This window comes from Penicillium chrysogenum (genome assembly GCF_028827035.1).
Source record: "Penicillium chrysogenum strain IBT 35668 chromosome Unknown utg000001l_segment0_segment0, whole genome shotgun sequence".
In the NCBI taxonomy this organism is placed as follows: Eukaryota; Fungi; Ascomycota; class Eurotiomycetes; order Eurotiales; family Aspergillaceae; genus Penicillium; species Penicillium chrysogenum.
This window is the reverse complement of record NW_026622749.1, coordinates 7,955,505-7,979,776: the sequence shown is the minus strand read 5'-3', so window position 1 is coordinate 7,979,776 and position 24,272 is coordinate 7,955,505. Positions and strand designations below refer to the sequence as shown.

Below are 24,272 nucleotides of genomic sequence, written 5' to 3'. Positions count from 1 at the left end.
GAATATCTGGTGGGATGAGGGCAGAGAGTTGGAGACTGCGGAGTTTACGTCGGGCTTATCTTTCTTATCAGTTGTAGAATTGCCACCGCTCTCCGCCTTTGTCCCGAGTATCATCTCCGTGTGTACACACTCATAGGAGACCCCGGACCCGCTTCTCGTCCAGTCTCCCGCAATCTCCCCTATTGCATGACGCGGAAAGCTTGCCTAGGTGATTGTGTGGATGTGGGCTTAATATAATCAATCGCTCTCAACTGACAGGATGGGTGTTGACCCTCTGTCCCCAATTGCGCCTGTGCGCTTCAGGGCGCTCCTCCTTCCCATCGGCAAGATCAAGCGCTCGCGCTTTTTGAGCTTCGCTGCCCGACTACAAGCTGAAAATGTAGTTCGACTAGGGGATATTAGTCCCGATGCACGGCCAAACAGAAGTATGCCCTGCTCATGATCGCGAGAAGTCTGAATATTGCTAGTGTGTATACTAACCTACTCTTGTCGTAGACATGTTCTCCCCGCTAGCATTTCCTACCGGACTCATTCTTTATGACCTTACCTTCTCGGTCCCTCCGACTTCGCATCTTGAACTATTTCCTTTTGAACTATACAGAGAGCCATTGGTGATTATTGCGATCGCAGATGGGTCCGAATTGCCCGAGAGCACCGGCGACGAGGAGAAGCACCCAACTCCAGAGGGACTAGATCAATTATTGGAAGAGCTCGATGGGGTGAAGGAGAGGAACCCTCGGGCTTTGGTAAACCAACTCTTGGTCTTTGATCACCATGGCTTGGATAAGGTCGCGAATGGACCGGATAATGTCCTTTGGGTTCCTCCGCCCCAGGCCTCCAAGGCCACGACAGTGAAGACAGTTCTATGCGACATTACGTCTGTTCTACTCTCCGAATTGGATGAGTTTGCAAAGACCATTCAAAGCATACCGTCAATCGAATCACCTAAAGCATCTTCATGGGGCCCGCACCGGAACCCAGAACATCGACCACGGCCCGTCGACCGACTTTTGAATCGTATGACTCTGCCCGCACAGTTACCATCAAGCCCGCACGGCACACAGGATGGTACTCCATTGAGCTCTAACGCTAGCTCCCCAGCTCCTAGCGATCATGAGACCCCTACGACTTTTGATGAAATCACTCGGGCAATCCACCTATCCAGTCGTACAAATTCGGGCAGCAGAGCACCTTCAGTAGCGTCTCCGAAGGAGCATAGCCGCGACCGGATGTCTGTCAGTGGCATGAGTGCTACTGACAGAACTAAGAACCGGATCAAGGGTCGTGCCGGGGTGATCATTGGAACTCTTTTCCTGCAGGCGGGAAGGTGGCCCGATGCCCTCAAGGAACTGACTGAAGCGGTGAATAATGCCCGAGCAAGCAGCGACTACATTTGGCATGCTAAAGCGCTCGAAGCAATTCTTCTTTGCCTGCTGATGTTTGGGTGGGCAGGCATGGATTTCCAGGTATGTGAATGGCTAACAACGCCATCAAATACCCTGGGTATTGTGCAGATTGCTTACTTCCTTACCAGATTCCATCAGTCCTATACCCTGTTGCGGACAAATCTTCCAAGCCTTCCCGCGACTCAGTAACCCCTAGTAGCGCTGGGAATAGGATTATCTCTTTGCACAACCTAGCCAATCTCCTACCAGATCTCTCAAACAACATCTTAAATCTTTATACCCGCGCCGCCAACATCACAGATGAACCTCTCCCACAGTTGGTGTTCTCGGAGACGGTCATCCGATTAGCGCGGCTGATGGTGTCAGCTCGCGTTCGAGACGGAGCCTTGGATGACAATGCTTTGAAGCACATCGTGATGAATGAACCCTTGGTTCCATTGCTCCAGCTAGAGCTTCCTCGGGGAACTGTTTTACTCCGGAAGTCGGAGATTGCTAACTTCTTATACCGGGCTTTGCCGCTTGCCCCTGGCGCCGACTTACCTGCGACTGACGCTGTTCCCATCATCGTTGGCGTTGTTGCTGTCCTTAATATTCTGGACCTGCCTAGAAAGAAAGCATTCATTCTGCGTGAACTTCTTTCGGTAATGGTACCAAGTCTAGTGCAAGCACGCAAAATTGGTGCTGCGGAGGTGGGAATTCATCCCGCCGCCGGGTTGGCGTCTCTCAGCGACACCGCATTTGATGTCAATGCCTTAGATACAGGCCCCGGGAATATGGAGTCAAGTGTGCGTCTCCTTCTTGCGACAATCGGGGAAATCTACGGTGTTCAACCTTCGTCTTTCTACGAATGGGAGAAGAGACAAAGCCAATTATCTAGTGTGAGCGGGCTTCAAGAAAGGACTGAATATGATTCGGTTGTTAGTATTGCCGAGCGGGCATTCCGACATGTAGTTCTTGATCGTTACGGTGATCTGAACTTGAAAATTGACGTCTTGAAAGCATGCATCAACTGCTGCGAAGCCCTTCCAGATTTCAATGGAGTTCTCCGTTTCACAGTTGAGCTTTTGCAGACTATTCGGGGAGATATGATGCTGGGTGAAGCATACAGATCACCACCGTATCTGCCACAAGACGAACAAGTTCGTCTCTTAAACAACATTAAGCGCACCGTGAGCGCAAGCAGCAGACTAGGTGTTTCTGATATGGTCGCAGAATACTGGGATGACTTCCTAGTTCGTGATGTCCAGTTATTGTCACTGCCAGATCCTAAAAGACCTGTTCGACGGTCCAAAACGGAACTGGATGCAGTCACCACAAGCTCGGACAAGGCGAAAAAGGATCCGTTCCTGTACAATCCCTTCGCCAAACCTACTAGCAAGGCGTTGGAGATGCTCACTGTTGCTGATGAACCTGCACCATTCCAGGTGACTCTGCAAAACCCATACGAATTTGAGATCGAGATTGAACATTTGCGCTTAGAGAGCAGCGGTGTGCCGTTTGATGCAGTGGCGGAGAATTTTGTCATCGCTCCCCTCTCCGTGCAAGATATCACTGTTCTTGGGGTCGCCCACGGGGAAGGCAGCCTTCAGATTACGGGATGTATCGTGAAAGTGCGATACTGTCGAACGCGAAGATTCCCCATCTTCAAGACATTCTGGAAACCTGAGCCTGAGGTCAAGTTTAAGCGAACAGGTCTGGGGGCAAAGAAGCCTCTTACGGAGCGCCCAGTTTCTTGGAGCTCGACGACCTCAAAGGATGGCAAGGTTGACGTCAAGAAAGGTCCCGAAACATCAACATGTGAAGTCAAGGTCATCGCCAAACAGCCGTCACTTGTAATCGAATCCATGTCTCTATCGCAGTCGGCGATGATGGTCCTGGAAGGTGAAGTCAAGACCTTTACCATTACACTTCAGAATGCCTCTTCGTGCCCCGTGGACTTTGTCCTGTTCACCTTCCAAGATTCAACCACCAGACAGCTACAGTCTGCACTGAGTAACAAGGATTTGCTGCCAGTCGAGATCTACGAGCTGGAGCTCAAATTAGCAACTAAGCCCGCTTTGCGATGGCGCCGGCAAGGCCAGGACCCCAGTGACTGTTCGATTGCAGCAGGCCAGAAGGCAAATTTTACCGTCGACGTTCTTGGAAAGCCTGGTTTACAGGACACAACAGTCCAGATTGACTACTCCTGCGTTGGGGCTACCCCGGGTGAATTGCCTGATATATTCTATACCCGACAACTGTTCGTGCCGTTGACAGTCACGGTCAATGCTAGCGTTGAGGTTGCCCGCTGTGACATTCTTCCGTTTAGCGGCGATTTCGCCTGGAAGAACCATATTGAACCACCCGTCGACTCTATAGAGAAGCCAGATGCGTTGCTCTCCGCCACTGATAACGACCCCTTCTCGGAAGTCCTTGGGCGCCTCGGCAACGGGGCTTACGGACCTGATCACTGTGTTGTACTGCTTGACCTGCGCAATGCCTGGCCGAGTCCTTTGTCGGTGTGGCTGTGCGTAAGTGAACAAACAATGGTCACTCTACCGAATACGGCGACCAACGAGGATCCCAAGGGCAAGTACTCTGTCGACGGAGACCTCCAACCCGGGCAGGTCTGTCGGTTTGTTCTGGTTTTGCCTCGCGTCTACCTAGACAACCCACATGCATCTATACCCGTCGTCAACACCGGCACTCGGAGACAATTCGTCGTCAGCGCCAACAAACTCTCTTTCGAAGCCGAGGCGGCCTCTCGCGAAGCCTTCTGGTTCCGGGAAGAGCTCCTCAAAAGAGTTTTGGGGGGCTGGAAGGAACCTGCCACAGGCCGCGAGGGATCCATTGACCTCCGAAACGTCCGACTGAACAACCGTATGGTCGAAGCTATGCGCCTCGAAGACGTGGAAATGAAATTCTCTCTGACCTCGCCATCGTCTTCACCCTCCGATGCAGTGGAACAAACGGGTCGCTCACGCTTCCGCGTCAAGACGGACGACCTCCTCACCCTAAATGTTACCGTCCACAACCGCTCCTCGCGCCCCATCCACCCCCCTTCTCCGTCTCCAACCCAGCCTCCGCCACCAACCAAACAACATCGCCCTAGATCTAACCCGTCGCCTCGTGTGGACCGGCATGCTGCAGCAAGCACTCCCTATCCTGGCAAGTGGAGAGTCCACCAGTGCCTCCATCGGTGTCACGGTCCTCTGCCGTGGCGAATACGAGCTCGGTGCAAGCGTCGAGGAAGCTCGACTCCTGCGTCCGTCTCTCGATGATGGTGATTCCGCTCCTCGCCGCTACAACGATGATGGTATCATGGATACCTTTGGTGCGGATGTGGTGCGGCGCCGACGCATTTGGCATGCGAAGGAGTTGTGTATTATCCATGCGAGCGATTCATGAACTTCATGTCTGACTGTTCTGGTCTGGTCTCGTGTCATTTGAACGAGCATAGACATCATATAGATCCTGTCTAGCTTTTGTTTTTCTTTTCTTCTTTTAACTTGATTCGATGATGACCATGTAGCATACCCCCAAACGGCCTTTTGTGCAAAGCTCTGTCTGTCTAGACGATTCAGGTGGCCAATTTTCCACTGAGTTGGATTGCAAATATATTCGAGTTCTACGTTATTGATGAGGTCCTGATTGGGCCAATGCATTTGTTGACAGTCATTTGCTCAACTTTTACTCAACTTTCTATTGGCTGGGGTATAATCCACTATCCCTAAGGCTGAATGCCGTATGATCGATGACTCGTTGGAAAGGTAAACAGCATCTATGATCTATACCTATATATGGTATGTAGGTATGTACGGATGTGAACTGAATACTTCTCGATCTGATATGTTTCTATATAATTGGTACAACAAACACCTGGGGACTTATATGCGGGAATCATCTCGCCAAGTACATTCTATATACCTCTAGTAGACAGATAAAGACTACGCCAACGATCCTATTTGATATCATCGAGATATCGGAATATAGTACCTAGGTATGTTCAAATGTTCGCATAACTGCGGGGTTAGACAAATCTCGGACTTTCCCCCGCACTCCGATCATTTAAATAGATAGCCCTCCCATGTCGTTGGAAACCACTTACTCTCCCTACTCAATCATGTCCCAAACTCACCTCCTTACTTTAAACTACAAAGGCGACCACAAGCCTGACACCATCCATGATACCCAAAATTTCATCGACAATGAACTCGTTGGCTCCAAAACAACAAGCTGGATCGAGGTCCATGACCCCGCAACAAATAATGTGGTCTCTCGAGTCCCGGAAACAACTCTCGACGAGTGCAAAGCAGCAGTGATCTCAGCCCAAAACGCATTTCCCGGCTGGCGAGACACCAGCATCATGAAACGACAGGAAATGATGTTCAAGTTGACCAACTTGGTCCGCGAGAACATGGATTCCCTAGCAATTTCCATCGTCACAGAACAAGGCAAGACCTTCGCCGACGCAAAGGGCGATGTTCTCCGCGGATTACAGGTCTGCGAAACCGCCTGCGGAATCACCACCCAGCTCTCCGGCGAGGTCCTAGAGGTAGCCAAGGATATGGAGACCCGTTCCTACCGTCTCCCCCTCGGAGTCGTCGCAGCAATCTGCCCATTTAACTTCCCCGCCATGATCCCTCTTTGGAGTCTACCTATTGCTATTGTGACTGGCAACTGCCTGATTCTAAAGCCGACGGAGCGTGCACCCGGTGCTTCTATGATCATTGCTGAACTATGCAAGAAAGCGGGCTTCCCGCCAGGTGTTGTGAACGTCATCCATGGTTCGAAGCCAGCTGTTGAGTTTATTTTGGACGCACCGGAGATCAAGGCTATCTCGTTCGTCGGGTCGAACAAGGTTGGAGAGTATATTTACAATCGTGGTACTGCGAACGGGAAGCGTGTGCAGGCGAATCTGGGAGCTAAGAACCATGCGGCCCTTCTGCCGGATAGTAATAAGAAGCATGCTTTAAACGCCATTGCCGGTGCTGCGTTTGGGGCGGCCGGGCAGCGTTGCATGGCGCTGAGCGTCTTAGTTACGGTTGGTAAGGCGCGCGAATGGCTCCCTGAATTGATTGAGAATGCCAAGAAATACCAGGCTGGAAGTGGGTTTAACGCGCGATCTGATCTGGGCCCGTTGATCACACCCCAGAGCCGAGATCGCTGTGTAGACCTCATCTCTAGTGCGGAGAAGGAGGGTGCTACTATCGCCTTGGACGGCCGGGACTATAAACCTGAGGGTTTCCCTAATGGAAACTGGGTATGGGAGTCCCAAACCTTTTGTGTTGACTCAACGATACGAAGCGTGTTGCTAACACGTCAATCTAATAGGTCGGTCCGACTATTATCACGGGGGTAAAACCCGAAATGAGGTGCTACCGAGAGGAAATTTTCGGCCCTGTGTTGCTTTGCATTGAGGCCGATACAATCAACAGCGCGATCGACCTTATCAATAGCAACGAATGGGGCAACGGCGCAGTGATTTTTACCCAGTCCGGATCTAGCGCAACACACTTTCAGAAGCGTGTTGAGTCCGGACAGGTTGGAATTAATGTCCCTATCCCCGTTCCCCTTCCCATGTTCTCCTTTACTGGTAACAAGCGAAGTGTTGCTGGAACGGGACTGCTCAACTTCTACGGAAAAGACGGTCTCCGATTCTATACCCAATGGAAGACTGTCACGTCGCTTTGGAGAACTGAAGATGCTACTGAGCTTGAGAAGCCAACCTCGATGACTTGATTCTTGGTCGCCAACTTGCATACGGCGGAATTGGGAAACATGTGTTGTGATTAGTTTGGCATTCGTGATAGGCGCAGACATGTTGGGCATTTTCAGCCTTGGAGATCATTGCGTGTGACTAAGATACGTAGTATATGTAGGTACATCCATAATAACTTATTGAAATTAAGAAGAATAACCGGCTACGTATACCTCCGTCCTTGAGACGATATCTCTCTCTGATTTAGCGAGCCTCATACTCCACCGACGTCCAAAACCGGTGGGTCCACTGCGGGCCGTAACTGCACTTGCGCACCTTTCTCCACTAAAGCGGGGCGTGTATCTTCCTAATTCGGCCACCACATCTATACCTAGGTACACTTGCCCAGTTTCCCCGTCAAGTTGTTCCTTCTATTTTGGATGTTTACAATAGATTCAAGTCGTAGCTTCTTCAAAATGCCTAGTAAAAGTATTTATTTTCAGCCGATTACATCAAAGTACTTTCGCTTCGTTCATAAACACCAAAGCTAAGTACCCATTCTATATACTCCCCTTTCTGCTTTCAAAATGGTTCAATTTGACTGGCCTGCGACGCTAATTGGTAGTAGTATTGCCCTGTTGGGAATCTGCCTCGGCTTTTCGGCGGTACGAGCGTGGCTGAGGAGACTATGGGGTTCGCTCTGTGACCGTCTGGCACAATGGAGACTTTTTTTTGCCGAGAATCTATCCAGGAGGAACTCCTGACGTGGAGCAGGGCCCTGATAACCATAGTACTGAGCTGGATGACCTCGCCCGCGCCATTCTCCCCGCCCCGACCCCGCCCACCTCTTCGACAACATCCCTCCCCTCCCTCCCCCTCGAGTCGATCGGGCCCCCCTGGTGCCCGCCGCCGCCGCCGCCCAGCCGCCTGCGAACCGCCCGTCCTCGTCCTCTGCCTCCTCTGCTTCCTCTCCGCGCCGCCGATCGGCCCGAACTCGTCGTCCACCTCAGTACTATGGTCGTTAGGGTTGTACCCCATAGTTGGAAAACTGTGGCCTGCGATGAAGCAAATAGCCTGCTGAAGCCATTTGACTTGATCAAATGGTGAATTTATTGATTTCTCGACCCCCCCATCCAAAGCTCCCACGTTCGAGACGGCTAATCTTGATTGTGTGGAGTGGGGGCCACCAGCGACAGGCTCGCACTTCTTCGCAGTGCTGGTGACTAGTAGCCTTTGGGTGAAGCAAAGACGAGCCTTTGTATATAAAATCTTCTTCTAATAATTATAAACTTTTAATAATTATAAACTAAGAAGAGCAATTCAATTATATTTTGTCTGCAAAGTCAACGACACCTAGAGCAATTAGGTGGTAGCTGATGTGATAACCGAGCATACATAGAAGTCCTCATTGTCTCTTTTTATCTCTGTTCCCTACTTCGCATCCTGTTTAAGGCTCCCTTTTAAAGGCCTGGAATATTAAAGAGAACCATTCCATGGTCTTATCGCTCTGGGTTGTGTAGATCCTCCTGATATGCCACCCATTCTTGATATCTCGATCCATATCTGAAATAGCATGCCCCGGCGATGTAACAGGTGTGTTGTAAACTGGAGGATAGAGAGTATTGTCTGGGTTATCCAGTGCGCGACTATCATCACCGGCGGAGGTTCTTGCGTTGGATGTTGTGGTATTGGCAGAGCGATACCGCCGTCGAAAGTGATCGTAGCATTTCTCCGCGATTCTACCTAGAACAAATGCAACGATCCCTCCGAATACTGCACTAAAGAATCTCACGAGCTGATTGCAATCTTGCTTATCTGATGCCATCGGAGCGAAGTTGATACCTAGGTGTATTGAAATGGATATAGAGGAAGACCTAGCTAAAAATTGCAAGGTTGGAGAGAAATACTAAAATAGACGACGTTAGAATTACGTAGTGTGTCATATTACGTATAATTCGCTTCTTTGCCGACGACTAATATGGCTTTAGTTGAACCTTAGTCTTAAGGATAAACCAATAACCCCCCAAACCTTAGAGCTAGAAGTCTTATTCGCCCGATGAGTATACTCGAATCCCAATCTCGCTACTGGACTCGGCTAGAACACTGCAGCTAGAAAGCGTCTTCTTTGATTTTCAGGTCGGCCGAACACAAACCAATATCCAAATTCCTATACTGCAAAGACAAATTTGCAGCATGGAACAGGAACGTTGTATTATAGTGGGCGAAGTCCGGTACCTTTTGATCCCACATCCAATTTTCACACATAACTCGAGGGCCTACGCTGACTTCCGCAGAACTTTCTAGCCTCTACAATACCGACGACACGGCTCTGGCCATCGTTTACCGGACCAAGCCAGGGCAGGTAATCTCATAGTCCTCCCTCCGTAATTTTCATACGATGGACCTTCACATTGACCCCAGTACCTTCCAAGAGCTGCTTTACTGGGAAATAGAGAAGCACATACAGTTGCATCTGGACCATACGTTCTCGCAAGTTAGAAGACGTATAAGCCATGAAGGATCCGCACCGTCTTCAATGCAATGTTCATGTGCATATTCAAGCCTTCAGAGGACTTTCCAGGAAGTATGTATTCCCTGTCTTGATACAGTACTCATGGGGTGTCTAGTTGGTCATATTCCATACAATTCTATCGTGACGGACAGGGAAGAGCCATTGCCAATTGCGGCGTCGGTGCTTGGACCACCCGGTATGTTATTCTCGGTCTTTAGACCTATATGAGTTTACATTGGCTATAGGGTCCGAACTGGACGTTTCATTTACTAGAACTGCTGCCCTTGTTTCTGTCTGTCCGGTGTGGAGTTTCTCGTCGACTCCCTTGTTGTATTCCCGCGCCTCAGGCAATTATTTTCATACTGTTGTTGATTTAGTTGGTATCTTGTTGGCACGATATCTGAGTAAGAGCCGCGTGAGAGCATATTATGCTTTCTAGGATATTAGATGACATGAGTAGATTAGGGATGCGCCAGGGCCATATTATATTATATATATATCCGAGGTCAAGAATGGGAGAATAAACTGAAATTTACATACCCACACAAACAATGATATAGGATTACCAGGCTGATCTCAAAAGCGATACTGATAGACAAGGCAGCAATAATATCCGCAATGCAAAGGGGTAGACTGAATTAGGACACAATGTGTCCGATACCCTGTATACCCTAGCAAATTAGTGTTTGATTTTTGGTTGAACGAGCTAAGTATCATTAAAACCGTGATCTTTCAACAGCCCGGCCGGGCTAGCTCAATCGGTAGAGCGTAAGACTCTTAATCTTAAGGCTGCGGGTTCGACCCCCGCGTTCGGCTATTCCTAAAAACAGAACTTGAGATTTCTTTTTCGCCTTCTTCATTTTTTTATGGGAATTGAAGTTTTCAAGATCCACTTAGGGCTGCGCGGGTGGAACCGCAGAGTCTTGGCGTTTATATTACCTAAGCGAGAACTAACCCCGGGGCCTCCAGGCCCGACACGAGGCTGGGTGATTCTGACGTGACAAAAGAATTTCTCTATAACTGCCAGGCCTGGAAACCTCAATGGTTATGAGAAAATTGCCCGATGAGATTGGATTCAAAGCTCAAAAGCAGAGAGCAAACATGTCCTTGATATGCCTCATCCCCGAACTACCATACATTGATCGACCTAGTTCCGAAATACTCCATCTAGGAACTAACAATGGACAGAAACAGGCAATCGAGTACAAATTTACATCATAAAAGAGATATTTCTCAAAGCCCTGACCGAGTAAAGCTCCGAGATTCAGCAAGTTCCGCCATGGATCTTTACGCAACCAAATCGATCCCAGCCCGTAGGAAGTTTGACACACGTCTGATCGGAGTTCTTGGAGATACGGGGGCCCACGCAATTTCCGTTTCTATCGGGCTTTTGCTGATAGAACGAGGCTGTTGCTTTTTGGAAGTTGAGTGAGAGGCTTTGGACTTTGTAGTTTTGTGATAGCCCCGTGCTTCCACAGGCGCTCACCGAGCCAATATAGTTATCCTTCTTGCAAGCGGTGCCTTTGTAGGCCTTGACCACTGTGGCATCTGTAGAGACAAGGAGAGAGGACAGGAGGGTGGTGATCATAAGGAGCTTCATGGTGGAATTGGATTTCAAGTTATTCTGACCGGAAGATAATGGGTTGGTTTGTTAAGAAATGGGTCGAGCTGGGGGCAGATCGCTGCTTTATATGTTTGGAAATGCTATAAGCTGACGGGCGGTTTGGTTTGCTCGCTGATGTCTGTTACGAGGTATTGAAGAAGCTGTATCCAATGGAAAACCACAGTAGAAGGCCTAGCTGTGTGCTATATCAACTGCAGCTCGTATTAATGTGTGCCAAGTGGACTAAGAAGTGAATACGAAAAATGGACTCTGTTACCCCGGTCATACTTGATGCGATGTAACCTCCGTCGGTGTTGAGTCCGGAATGGGGTCAGACTATCAGGACCACACCAATTTTGCTCAATATGATTAATTATCTAAGCTTAGATCTTATAGGGATGGAATTCTAGTCTTGAGGGGGAATTCAAGAACGAGGAGAAGGAGATAGTATATCTTCCAGTACAGGATGAATTAAATTAGATTCACCCTATGAACAAAGACATTCTCCCCCGAACCTTATTTCAAAACACCTCTAAATATATTCAAGTCAGTATGCCGATTGGTGTGCACTCTAGCCTGGAGATGTGGGGAGAGTCCAATCCCGCTCGTGTCAGCCACCCATCCCCTAGGGTGGCAACTATAACCGAGCGAGCTATATAGAGACAGTAGTATTGGGTCTGGTTCCTAGCTTATTCAAACATACTTAGACATGCAGCTGCTAGCCTCTAACTGGTTGAATTCGGGTTAACTTTCGATTAGCTAGTGGCTTGATTACCATACGCGGAAGACAGCCGTTCGTATCATGATGTCCATGGTTCTCAGCCGCATACATAACCTTGACCCCGCAGACTAGTATTCGCAGTATATCTCCACCCTTGGATACTACGGGCTTAGTCCTTCACCAACCTACCAGACTAACAACGGACTACAAGTCCTATCATGAAATTAACTGGAGCGCTCAATACTGCTGCTATCCAACTGGTATGATAGGATGCTAGGTGATAAGCTTCCAGCAAAGCTTAGTTTAGTATGCGATAGACTAGAAGTAAATGTGAATAGGAAACTATCTTACGAGATATAGAACGGGGTATACCTAGCACTACGGGGGATTGCTTGCTAGTCGATTGCTGTAAAGGGCAAGTTGGAGAGATTATCAGAAGCGAAGACCTAAAGGAAGTACAAGATCAGACGACAACTTGATCATTGTACAGGTAATTCAGAGCTCATAATGCGATTATCTCGACATCGATGGGACGACCGTGGAAAAATAGCCACTTAACTGAGGGCAACCGTGCCTTATTATGCCATCTCGGTCCATACGTATGTATTGCTAGTAAGACTATTACAGGAAAGAGCAGTATAGACTGCCAAAACTACCATTTGAAACTTATAGAGATACCTTGACCATTTCTGCGAAATTTATATATAGAACAGCGGTATAACTAGAAAGGCAACAACTCAGGAATGATAAATAAGCACGCTAACAAGCCCCTATGAATAACAATTTCAATGGGATGCAACCTTCCCCTCGATCAGAGGCGCCTAGCTCGACCAACCCTTGTAGTGCTTTTATGTTGCGCTGGCAAACGGTCTAGATCTTCAACTTATGTAGGAGGATGTAGCCCTGGAGGATAAACAGGTGACACTTACGCGATTACCCCACTGACCCCTCAACTGGCGAATAATCCTAGCGCATTGAATCACACCGTCTTTTACCATCTGCGCGTACCCATGCTGCATCACTGTGATATGTTGCCCAAATGTGATATCGTTAGACGCGCGGTCCAAAGGTATGTTTTAAATAAAAGCCTTGGTCCTCAACCTCTACTCACATCACTCCACCAAAATTCAAAAATCTCGTTTCCATGGACGATTCTCGATCTCCCGATGGGCCAAGTCCCCAGAATCCCACCGCGCAAAGGTTGGGCGAAGTCCTTTCAGCATGGCTTCCTAACACACCCGAGGGGATTTACCATCAATATTTGCAAACTCTGTCGCCCGCTTATGATCATTTGTTGACATATTCGCGATACGACCGAATCTGGCGTTTCTCCGAACATAGCCCTCATACCCTGTTTTATCACACTCAGATCTCTCTTCTGTCCTCTCCGGTATTCGTAATGGACATCGGCGACAACGACCGAGTTATGCGGAACCGTCAATATAATGGGACAGACGCTGATTCCATGAGGGAGCTAGAATCGCATCTTTCCAACCCGAATCCCCACTCGGAGGATCGCCATCGCTGCCGCATTATCTGCGCACAACATATCACTTGCCTAAGCATGGAGGCGTTAGGGACTGGACTTTCTTTAGATGCTAATGTCTTCAGTAACCATATCGGGACGTCATACAAGGACATTGAAAAGAGCACGGGAATTTATAAACTCTGCAACACAAAGATCGATCACATCTCAACGTCCGTCGGCACCTTCGAGAACGAGAAAAACCTACAAATTCTCAAAAGAGACCTGGGGCGACTTACCATTGCCAATGTTGAGCATGCGAAAGACCTCACGACCCGGGACTCGGTTGCCAAGTCCATCTATCGTGATCAAGATCGTCCTATCACGTTTTCTGTCGACGTGCCGCGAACGATATATGTGCAAGGATATCAATCGGAGGACGATAGAACAAAGCCTACTGGACGACACCTGCGTGCAAGAGTGCTGGCACTACAGGACCGAGTGTTAAATCGTCGCATTGCTCGGCAGCGCTTTGTGGACGATAGCATGTTCTGTGACCAGGGGGAACGATATTCGCAAAACGGCCTAGACATTCTACAACATGTCACTATCCATGTCGTAAACGACAGCCTCAACCCCGAATTCCAACAAGGTATGAATAAATGGCTCCGTCTGCACAACCGCATGGAAAGCGAATGTTTGACTAACTTGTCCGTTTCGGTAGTCTTGGTTTTATTCCCACCCTATCCAGACCTTGATGGAAACGATGCATATGGAGACAGCGCAGGCAACGATCCTCATGTATTTCTTGACCCCCTGAGGAAACAGGAAAGTACAAAATCATTCGAGGAATTCTGTCTAAATCGGGGCCAAAGGGACGGTGAATCCACTGAAAAATCTACGGCATCTCAACGGACAACGCCTCAAGACGTAGAAATCTTCGCTAATGACGTTCTTGAGAATCAAACTGGTATACCCAAGGGGATGACAGGAATTGTCGGGCTTATACGATCATATGCTCTGAATGCATGGTTTGATCGCCTACAGACACTGAAAGACCAGCTTGAAGACCTCAGTCTACAAAATCCATCCCATCGAGGCACACAACACAAAGAAGATCCACAGGATTCGGATGAGGAAAACCACACAGTTGATGGACTACTTGATGAAGAAGGGATGAAAGGTGCTATTCTTCGCTACATCTCGTCCCTGGACGGTGAATGCCAGCGGTTGAAACTTGATTTGCGTTTGGCGGAAACAGGATCATCCACGAGTGACTTCGAAATGTTAGAGCAAGCGATGGAGAAGTACACTTACATACGATCGGAGATGGGCAATATTCTCGCTGAAACCCAACATCTACTTGATATGAAGAACAGCAAGATACAACAAGAGTTGGTAACTCTTCAGATTAAAGAAAGCAGAGAGTTCATTGCACAGGCAACAACAGTGAAGAGGTATGTTATCAGGCTACCTTGAGAGGACTAGGACTGACATCTGCTAGGCTTATCATAATATCCCTATTTTTCATACCGTTATCCTATATCTGTACTCGGCGTTAACACTCACCGGATGTGTGGAAATTCAGGGAGGCGAGAATCGTTGCTCCAGGGGGGTTGTTCTGCGGTCTGCAAGGTTTTATTACCATAATGATGACTCGAAAATATAGAGCCTCTCTTTTAAAGTCTCAAAAAGCTTTCTCGTATTTTATTCTTCAGCTATGATTTTGTATAGTCAGTTAGACATCAACTATACGTTTCGGACGGGAACTCTGTACAGCTCTTCCTCAACCTCCTTCCTAACAATGCTGAAATCAAACACCTAAGACTTGAGCCCCAGTTTCAGCATGTCCTCGTTGCTGGACACCTTGCCCCCGGCGAAGTTCTTCAAATTCCATTTATCAACACCCTCAAAATCTTTCAACTCGGTTTCGAGTCGTAGGAACAAGTCGGCGTTCCTTCTCATACTCACTGTAATCTCTGGGCCAGTGACCGAGGCGCTGAAGAGCAAGCTTGAGCAGGAGCAGGAGCTGGCGGACATGCTCGCGGTCAGAGACGGAGGGCCATTGGCCCAGTCGGTCGAATCTAGGTCAGCGTCGAAGCCATCTATACTTTTAACGCTGTTGAGATTGTTCTCTTCTTCGGCCAAGGATGGGTCAGTGAGAAGGCTCTCGTGCAAGACTGCGCTCTTCCTGTAGTACCTGTTCGCCATGTGCTGGCCGTCCTTGAAGGACTGGTAGTGCACACCAACGGATCTAGGGCCCAGGTGAAGCGTCTCAGCGGGCGACTAGTTGATCATCTGGTTACGGCGGTTTCAGAGACCAGCCAGGAGCAGGGCAAGCTTCATATAGTTCTTCAGAACAGCGTTCTAGTTGACCTTAGATGTTCTTCCTTTGAAAGTCCGAACAGTTTGAGTAGCGCTCGATTAGAGTTCCCCGGATGTGCTAGTCGCCGATCATAGTTGTCTTCTACGCGGAAGCTTTCCGTTGCGGATATTACATTTGTCACTTTTATATAATATATGTTGTATACCTCGGTAGCTAAGACGGGAGAGTATCATTAGCGCCTTCACTTCCGGTCTTGATTCGGGATCTGGTTTCCTTCCTGCGATTATGTGTGTAGAATATCTTTTTTTGTGTAGGAAGCTCATACCAATAGGAATAATTTACATTCTAGAAGAGTTCATGACATTATTTGTGTCGCGTGATGGAGTGATGGCCGGCCTGTGTTTGTGAAGGGAGTCGGATGGTATTTGTTGCCTGATCTGTGAGACAATTTATTTTGCCTCAGGCATCAAATGGGACCGAACCTGCCTAGATAGATAGTTAGATAGTTACCTACCTAGGTAGGTAGTGTTGGAATAAAATACGGCATATTCCACTAGACCAACACAAAAACCAAGGTTAATGTCTATGGCCTAGTGGGGGGCTATATCCCAGTCTGACAAGTTAGATAGTTCACCTCTCACTTCCTCTCACTCTCTTTCTCCTCTCCCCGTCCGTTTCTTTCTTTAAGAATCTTGTACAGTGTTTCTCTATACTGAATCTCCCCTGTATTACGACTCCATGAGATGATCCAAGATCTCAGTACCTGAACCGCCAAGCCCGAAGGTCGGAGAACCGAACCTTAACGAGTCGTTACTCCTTACGAGGCTCCGATAGTCTAGCTCGGCTCCGCCTCCAGACACCCACAGCAGATGTCCAAGGGCCACTCAAGTTCAGTCAATTCCGTGGCATCCTCGGCGGACGCCGACTTCTTAGCATCTCCGATGTGATGGCCGCTACGGACACCCCACAGCATATGTCTGGGGTTACTCCAGTTCTCGGGTTCGGTCCATGCCATCGGCAATTTGTTTATCGAGGTCACACCCACAGATTGTAGGGATCTGGCTTGGAGAACGAAAGGAATCAGCAGCGGCCACCCTTTCCACAAACCATTGAACCGATGGCAAATCGAGGTATCTGACCAAACCTCACTCTCTGTCTTCATGTCATGAAATGGGCTGTCTGGGGATAGATGTGGAGAAAGAATTGGCTTTCCGGACTACCTCCATGAAAACGCTACTTCGTGGACAATAACCGGAAAGCCTATTTCTTACTTACTATTGATGCGGCATACGGCTGTCACAAATCAACTTATATGAACATGTGAACCTGTCCCGTCATCGATTCTTCTACCACCGACTCTTCCAACTGTCGTTGCTCCAGACCTCCTTTCCAATCTTTGCTCTGTGCATTTTATATGACATCGCCATGGGTTTGAAACCGTTCCTTGGCCTTCGAGGAAATGCCCTCCTCCGAGCGGCCCTCTGTCTGGTTGTTTGCCCGACATTTACTTGCTATGGATATAACATGAGTGTGGCTGGTGGCCTGTTGACGCTCGACGCGTTCAATGATCAATTCCCTAGGATGGACACGATCCACACCAGCGGAGCCCTCCAACAAGAGAACTCGCAGATTCAAGGTCGGCTAATCACCGCACATATATATACATCCTTGGTCTTCTCTGACAGACAAGATCTTACTAGGCACCGTGATTGCTCTTTTTACCGTTGGTGGCATCTTCGGCGCGTTATCATGCGTCTACTTCGGCGACCGCTGGGGCCGACGCAAGGTAATTTTCGTAACCAACTTCATAACTATCATCGGCGCTGTTCTTATGGCGACTTCCTTCCAATTTGCCCAATTCATCGTTGCGAGGCTGGTTCTCGGTTTAGGGATTGGAGGGTATGTAGCGACGGTCCCCGTTTGGCAGTCTGAAATCTCGCCAGCGCATATGCGAGGTTCAAACGTGGTAACAGATAGCATCTTTGTCGGAAGCGGTGTCGCACTTGCTCTATGGATTGACTTGGGCTTTTATTTCGTCCAGGGTAACTCAGTCATTGATGGCTCAGTCTCTTGGCGGTTCCCCCTCGCATTCCAGGCTATCATGCCGGCCACCGCAATGATCTTTATTACGATGCTCCCTGAGTCCCCTCGCTGGCTTATTAAGACCGGTAATATAGCACAAGGACGAAAGGTTCTAGCAGCGTTGCTCGATGACGAGGAGGACTCAGATATCGTTGATGACAGCGTCCGCGATATTGAAGAATCTCTCGTCCACTGTGGATCGGGGGCGTGGACTGATATGTTCACAAACGGAGAACAACGTCTCTTCCATCGCGCATACCTAGCTGCAACAGGCCAGATGTTCCAACAGATGTGCGGTGTGAATGTGATTACATACTACGCAACCACCATCTTCGAGCAGTATCTCGGAATGAACCCTGTGAATTCCCGCATTCTCGCTGCTGCGATGCCTCTAACGCAGCCTTTCGGTGGCTACTGTTGAGAGCTCCCTTATGTCACATGACGCCCCATGTATGTAGTATGCTTTACTTCTTTCTCCATCTCTGTCTTTACATAGCTCTTCACACATACACAATATCATCACATATTGTCCAGCCTTTATGATCTCTGCCAGCCAGTAGATCTTATCAGGTTATGAGCCCGGGGACTCCTTATTGGTCCGATCTCACAATCGGTCAATATCCTCGGTGTCTGCGTCTTCGACAGACGCAGTGTGTATCCTACTACACAAGCGTGTAATTTTTACACAGGAGGTAGTCTTGCACCCCTCCTACATCAAAAATCGAAGCTTACAACACGTATCCTTACCTCTATCGAGTCATCTCTACAGAGCGGGAGAATTGCCGTTTTCGGCAACGTGAATAGCTTCAATTTCCATTGGTGAGGTGGGCGGTGTCTCGACAGAGATTTCTGCCACTAGTTATCATCTCATCTAGGTAGCACCTTCCTTTATTTGCTGCCTAGACAGAGTTTTCATCCTCTGTCAACCTTGCAGAGTTTTCTTCCTTACAACTATCATCCATCCATCCACCCTTAGCATAGAGATCTCTTTATATCTCTTTGCTTCCTTCCTTGCTGGTTTTTATTATAACTAGCATCTTTTTATCTGTATTGAGAACCTGTATCTCACTATATCGGATCCTGTATCTAACCCCCTAGACCCCGCGTCTACCCCGGACCCTGTGTCCACTTTCGGATCCTGTATCCACCTGGACCCTGAGTCCAACCCGGAGACCAGCTTGTCTCCACCTTCATACCTTCCTTCTCTGTCGTTGATCTAGTTATATCACGATGGAGACTCCGTTTGCAACAACTTCGTCAACAACAAAGTTCTCTGACTTCGTTCCTGCTCTTAAAGGAGAGGCCAACTGGGAAATTTGGAAATAGTATATTGAGATTGGCCTCAATGGCATTGATCCGACGTTCTGGCCGATCTTTGTTGGTGATAATAAGCGCCCTCCCAACCTTCCTAGCATGCAAGAAGATGAAGTCTTCGAGGACACGGTGACGGAAATTGATGATGACACTCCGGTATCTGACTTTGTACTAGCTTCTAGCTCTACCTCTACATCTGTTCCTACCCTAGTTCCAGCTTCGGAGCCTGCTCCGGCCCCTGCTGCCAAAACAGCTATTACAAAGCGGGTGAAAGAACAACTGATTTAGGACCGAAAAAACGCAGTCATCCTAACTCACATCACTTCCTGCCTGGATATCTCTCTTATAGTTTACGTTCGGCGTGGTTATACTACCTCAATGGTTTTCCAGGAGCTTCGTCATATCTGTGAAGCTAAAACCTTCTTTAACGTTGGTATAAAAGCTAACAAATGGTTATCCTAGAAATACAAACCTGGCATGAAACCTAATGATTTCGTCAACAAATGGCGTCTCCTCTACAATGAGATACAGGGAGCCTTTCCCATCAAGCAGCGGATTCCTCCTCTCTTTGCACTTTACACCTTTCTTTACGCTATCGGCAACAACACTGCCTGTCAAAATTGGTTGAATTCGGTCACCATTTATAATAAGTGGTTATATGACAAGAATCTCCAATATTTCATTAGTGCCTTTATTGCGTCGGAAGGACGACGACTCCTTAATGATCGTCAGTTCCCCCAACAACAAGCTTCTTCTAATGTAGCTTCCGCTGAAAAGGAAAGCAAGGAAAGCAAGAAGAAGAAAAAGGACAAATCCAAAGACAGCAAGAAGGACGGGGATAACAAGAAGTCAGCCAAAAAGCAGTATTGTCCCTTCCACGAACGGGAGACTGTTTATAAGGCTAAGGATTGCTTCTTGAACCCTAAGAAGAAGGAAAAGGAGTCTGCTAATAAGGCAGAAGTAGAGAAACCAGCTGTTGCTGCTTCGACTTCTATAGAGAACCTTTGGTGTTCTGCTACCTTTATGGTTGTCAATGATGCTAGCGTTACTATTGATATCAATGACCTATCTCTCTCTGTCAGCTCCACTACAGCTGCTGCTTCCCGCCAACACCATGCTCTAGACCCTACTAAATAGATGCTTGATTCTGGCTGTTCAACACACATAACACCTTGCCGTAGCGTGTTTCACAAGTTTACACCTTAACGAATGGCCATTCATTCTGCCACTGGAGAGGTTTTTTACGCTAAAGGATATAGTGAAGTTGCAATTGATCTGGCGCAGCTTGATCCAAATCAATCACTATTTGATCATGATCAAGATCAATCATCTGAACGCATTCGCATAGGGGGTATGCTTCTTAAAAAAGTATGGTATGCACCAAGTCTCACACACAGTCTCATCTCTATAAAGCAGCTTGCTGCTACAGGGACTGTATCCACTACCTTTTACAAGGACCATGCAGAGATGAAGTCTCTAATAACTGGCGAAATCAAGGCTTATGCCACTGTTGAGAATAACTAGTACTGGCTTCATACCTACAATGGTAGCATTGCCTAGCTTTGCCGCTTTGTGCAAGCTCATGCTATCTCTACATCTCGCTCTCCGTCTCCGGGGGGTATGTACGATAAGCTGTCTCCTGAAGACAGAGATCTGTATGCAGCTTCTGCCGTTCAAACGGCGGATACCCAGTCTGTAGCTGCTGCTTCCTAGCATGCTATTCCTATGGATCTAGCTCACCGACGTGCTTGCTATACAGGTGAAGCTCGTGTTAGGAAGACCTAAGACTATATCGAAGGTCTCCACATCAAAAAGGGTACTGTTCTTACCAGACCCTACGCACTATGCGTACAAGGCAAAGGTCATGCTTTGCCATTTGGCAAAAACAAGACTATCCGAACCAAACTAGGTGATCTGCTTTATATAGACATCTGGGGACTGTGTAGTATTGCTTCCTATAGAGGTTATCACTACTACGTCACGTTCACCGACGATATATCCCGTTTTTGCTGGGTGTTCTTGCTGAAACAGAAGTCGGAATTGCTTGATAAATTCATCTAAGTCGAGCAGTGGTTGCAAACCTAATTGAACCTCACTGTGAAAAGGGTAGCCGGCGACAATGCTAGTGAGTATAAACCTCTCCGAGACTATCTGGTCTCTAAAGGCAAGGTATGGGATCCAGTTCCACCTTACTATCCTCGCTTAAATGGCATCCCTGAGGTGAAAAATAAGCATCTTGTCGAACCCCTTGTCTCGATCATGTCTGAACACGAGATACCCAAATATTTATAGGGTCCAATCATCTAAGGTGTCAACTACACCCAGAACCGCATTTACCATTCCAAAATTGAGTGCACACCTTTTGAAAAGCTCTTCGGTTACTAACCTAACGTTTCACACCTTCGTGCGCTAGGTTGTCAATGCTGGTTTATGATCCTAAAGGATAAGCGTAAGACAAAGCTGCATCCACATTCCGCTGAAGGACGCCTTCTTAGTTACGACTAGCGCGGTCATTACCAGATTTATGACGTTTCCACTAAGCGAATTCTCATTTCTCGAGATGTTATCTTTAACGAGATACCTACCGTCTCTATCCTAAAGTATATAGATGATCTGGATGCTAGAAAGCAGTTTTCAAAACAGCTTTTGCAAGCTGACTCTCGCTACGTCCCGATTGAATTTCTTCCTCCTACCGAGTAGCCCGCCGCTGCACCCTCTCCTCCGAACCGAACGAATACGAATGGTCTCGACAACGGTGTGGTGGGACAATAGGTGGGGCCGGAGGATAGGGGTGAGCCTATTGTGGATTCCTAGGATTACCCTATAGACGTTCAACAAGACCTAGATCTCCCAGATCAGGATCCAGACATACAAATTCTATCTTTACTACCAAATATACTGTATGAAGCTATCCAACCTACGTAGGATCAAACTGATGAACCTGCTATTCAAACCCTTCGTAGATCCACTAGGATTAAAAAACCAAGTCGTGCTATGCTTAAACATCTTGCTTTATATAGGACTACATTGGATCCTACTGCAACAGCTCTGTTTGCATCTAGTAATAAAGCCATTCTCTCTATCTTTTCGGCAACCTAGGCTGGTGAAGATGCTGATTTATCCAAATTAGATCCTTCTTCATCTTAATCCACGAAACTCACTTCGGATGACATTGGTTACATACCCAATGGATAGGTTGATGCCATGAATTGCAAAGAGAAAGCTAAATGGCTAGTTGCTGCATAGAAAGAGCTGGAATCTCACCTTCAAAACGGCACATAGAAAGTCGTCGACAGAAGCATGATGAAAATAGGGAAGAAACCCCTTACACTTCGCTGGGTTTTTGATATTAAGAAGGATGACGGCCGTTACAAAGCTCGCCTTGTTGCGAGAGGCTTCAACCAGATCAAAAACGTTGATTTTCACGAGGTGTATGCTGTCGTCGCTAAACCCATGTCTTTCAAAGTCTTTTGTGCAATTGCCGCTGCACTAGGTTGGAAGTTAAACCACTTTGATATCAAAACTGCTTTTTTGAATGCAGATATCAAGGAATCGATATTTATCGAGCTCCTAGAAAACCAGGTTGCTGGCGGTGTAGAGAAGATAGCTGAAGAGACAGCAAAAATCAAAGCTTCGTCTTCTAAAGATAAGGCTAATTCGTCTCAACAAGCTTCGTCTCAACAAGCTTCGTCTAAACCTACATCTGACAAGATTGGACTGCTTATGAAATCTGTATATGGTTTAAAGCAAGCTTCCAGAGAATGGTATATGCTTCTGCATGACGCCTTGTTAGCTATAGGGTTTACCAAGACCCATGCTGACCACTCTGTCTTCACGAAATGGGTTGATAAAAACACTATCCCTATTTTCATCATTGTCTATATCGACGACATCCTTACTCTCTCACCTTCCAATAAGGTTATTAAAGCTTTCGAAGTATAGCTTGCAAAGCACTTCGTTCTCACTAACAAAGGACCTGTCAAAGAGTATCTAGCTATTGAAATCATACGCCAGGAAAGCTCTAACAAATAGGAAAGCTCTGGCCAATAGGGAAGCTCTGGCAAAAGAGGAAGCTTCTCAATTGCTCTCTCACAAAGGAAGTTCATCAATGCTCTTCTCTCTCAGTACGGTATGCAGAATTGCAAACCCGTTTCAACCCCGTTTAATGAGAAAGAACCCTTGCTTCCGAATCCTAACACCAAACCTGCATCACCCGAAGGATGCAAGCTCTATCAAGAGCAGGTAGGAAAGGCTATCTGGCTTATGATCGGAACCAGACCTAACATCTCCTATACTGCTATCCAGCTAGCAAAGCATACTCGAAACCCGGGTCTGTAGCACCAACAGGCCATAAAACGTCTGTTTCGCTACCTTGCTGGCACAATTAATCTGTGCATTTGGTATCATCATGATCAATCACGATATGATGGTGATCAATCTCTTTACGGCTTCTGCGATGCTGATCATGTCGGTCCGCATTCAACAAACGCCATATCCACTTCGGGCTTCGTTTTTCATCTCGCCGGAGGCCCAATTTCATGGTCTTCGAAGAAGCAAGCCTGTGTTGCATTGTCATCCACCGAGTCCGAGTACATTACACAAGCTTTGGCTACACAGGAAGCTAAATGGCTGATCTTGCTTCTTACCGAGCTTCGTATGCACGAACCAGAGTATGCTTTGCTAGATAAACCTGTTGTCATCCATGCGGACAACACCGGTGCCATTGCTCTGGCAAAGAACCCCGAGTATCACGCTCGAACAAAGCACATTGCAGTACGCTATCATTTCCTACGACAGGAAGTTGAAGCAGGATCTATCTGCTTCGAGTACATTCCTACAAAGGAGCAAGCTGCAGATAGCTTCACTAAACCTCTTGGATCTATCATGTTCAAGAGATTCGTCAATCAACTAGGTCTTGCATCTTACACCTAGTCATTTATCAACCAGCTATCAATTGCTTTGGTTGACCTGTATGGAAAGGAACCTGGGGGGTGGTTTTTCCCGTCTATGTGCCATAGATCGTGGGGGGTGTTGAGAGCTCCCTTATGTCACATGACGCCCCATGTATGTAGTATGCTTTACTTCTTTCTCCATCTCTGTCTTTACATAGCTCTTCACACATACACAATATCATCACATATTGTCCAGCCTTTATGATCTCTG

The 24,272-nt window shown here is 47.6% G+C and overlaps 9 protein-coding genes across 9 annotated transcripts; 7 read left to right on the top strand and 2 right to left on the bottom strand.

Moving 5' to 3' along the window:
• Positions 1-259: 259 nt before the first annotated feature.
• Positions 260-4,793, top strand: N7489_003140 (TRAPPII-specific subunit TRS120; the record flags this gene model as incomplete). Its single annotated transcript, XM_056708895.1, is given in 4 exon segments — positions 260-425; positions 496-1,466; positions 1,535-4,452; positions 4,466-4,793. The coding sequence occupies 4 exon segments, from the start codon at positions 260-262 to the stop codon at positions 4,791-4,793; spliced, it is 4,383 nt and encodes a 1,460-aa protein (XP_056573197.1).
• A 679-nt stretch (positions 4,794-5,472) lies between these two features.
• On the top strand, positions 5,473-7,127 carry N7489_003139 (CoA-acylating methylmalonate-semialdehyde dehydrogenase; the record flags this gene model as incomplete). The annotated part of the gene is made up of 2 exons (XM_056708894.1): positions 5,473-6,648; positions 6,720-7,127. 2 exons carry the CDS (start codon positions 5,473-5,475, stop codon positions 7,125-7,127), a joined length of 1,584 nt encoding a protein of 527 aa, XP_056573196.1.
• A 546-nt stretch (positions 7,128-7,673) lies between these two features.
• N7489_003138 (uncharacterized protein) lies at positions 7,674-8,193 on the top strand (the record flags this gene model as incomplete). The annotated part of the gene is made up of 2 exons (XM_056708893.1): positions 7,674-7,779; positions 7,838-8,193. 2 exons carry the CDS (start codon positions 7,674-7,676, stop codon positions 8,191-8,193), a joined length of 462 nt encoding a protein of 153 aa, XP_056573195.1.
• A 2,669-nt stretch (positions 8,194-10,862) lies between these two features.
• On the bottom strand, positions 10,863-11,198 carry N7489_003137 (putative secreted antimicrobial peptide; the record flags this gene model as incomplete). Its single annotated transcript, XM_056708892.1, has 1 exon — positions 10,863-11,198. One exon carries the CDS (start codon positions 11,196-11,198, stop codon positions 10,863-10,865), a length of 336 nt encoding a protein of 111 aa, XP_056573194.1.
• Positions 11,199-13,066: 1,868 nt separating this feature from the next.
• On the top strand, positions 13,067-14,866 carry N7489_003136 (uncharacterized protein; the record flags this gene model as incomplete). Its single annotated transcript, XM_056708891.1, has 1 exon — positions 13,067-14,866. One exon carries the CDS (start codon positions 13,067-13,069, stop codon positions 14,864-14,866), a length of 1,800 nt encoding a protein of 599 aa, XP_056573193.1.
• Positions 14,867-15,208: 342 nt separating this feature from the next.
• N7489_003135 (uncharacterized protein) lies at positions 15,209-16,728 on the bottom strand (the record flags this gene model as incomplete). The annotated part of the gene is made up of 2 exons (XM_056708890.1): positions 15,209-15,641; positions 16,598-16,728. 2 exons carry the CDS (start codon positions 16,726-16,728, stop codon positions 15,209-15,211), a joined length of 564 nt encoding a protein of 187 aa, XP_056573192.1.
• A 410-nt stretch (positions 16,729-17,138) lies between these two features.
• Positions 17,139-18,216, top strand: N7489_003134 (uncharacterized protein; the record flags this gene model as incomplete). The annotated part of the gene is made up of 2 exons (XM_056708889.1): positions 17,139-17,349; positions 17,414-18,216. 2 exons carry the CDS (start codon positions 17,139-17,141, stop codon positions 18,214-18,216), a joined length of 1,014 nt encoding a protein of 337 aa, XP_056573191.1.
• A 992-nt stretch (positions 18,217-19,208) lies between these two features.
• N7489_003133 (uncharacterized protein) lies at positions 19,209-20,246 on the top strand (the record flags this gene model as incomplete). The annotated part of the gene is made up of 2 exons (XM_056708888.1): positions 19,209-19,376; positions 19,572-20,246. 2 exons carry the CDS (start codon positions 19,209-19,211, stop codon positions 20,244-20,246), a joined length of 843 nt encoding a protein of 280 aa, XP_056573190.1.
• Positions 20,247-22,412: 2,166 nt separating this feature from the next.
• On the top strand, positions 22,413-24,041 carry N7489_003132 (Ty1/Copia family ribonuclease HI; the record flags this gene model as incomplete). The annotated part of the gene is made up of 2 exons (XM_056708887.1): positions 22,413-23,027; positions 23,457-24,041. The coding sequence occupies 2 exons, from the start codon at positions 22,413-22,415 to the stop codon at positions 24,039-24,041; spliced, it is 1,200 nt and encodes a 399-aa protein (XP_056573189.1).
• Between the last annotated feature and the right edge of the window lie 231 nt (positions 24,042-24,272).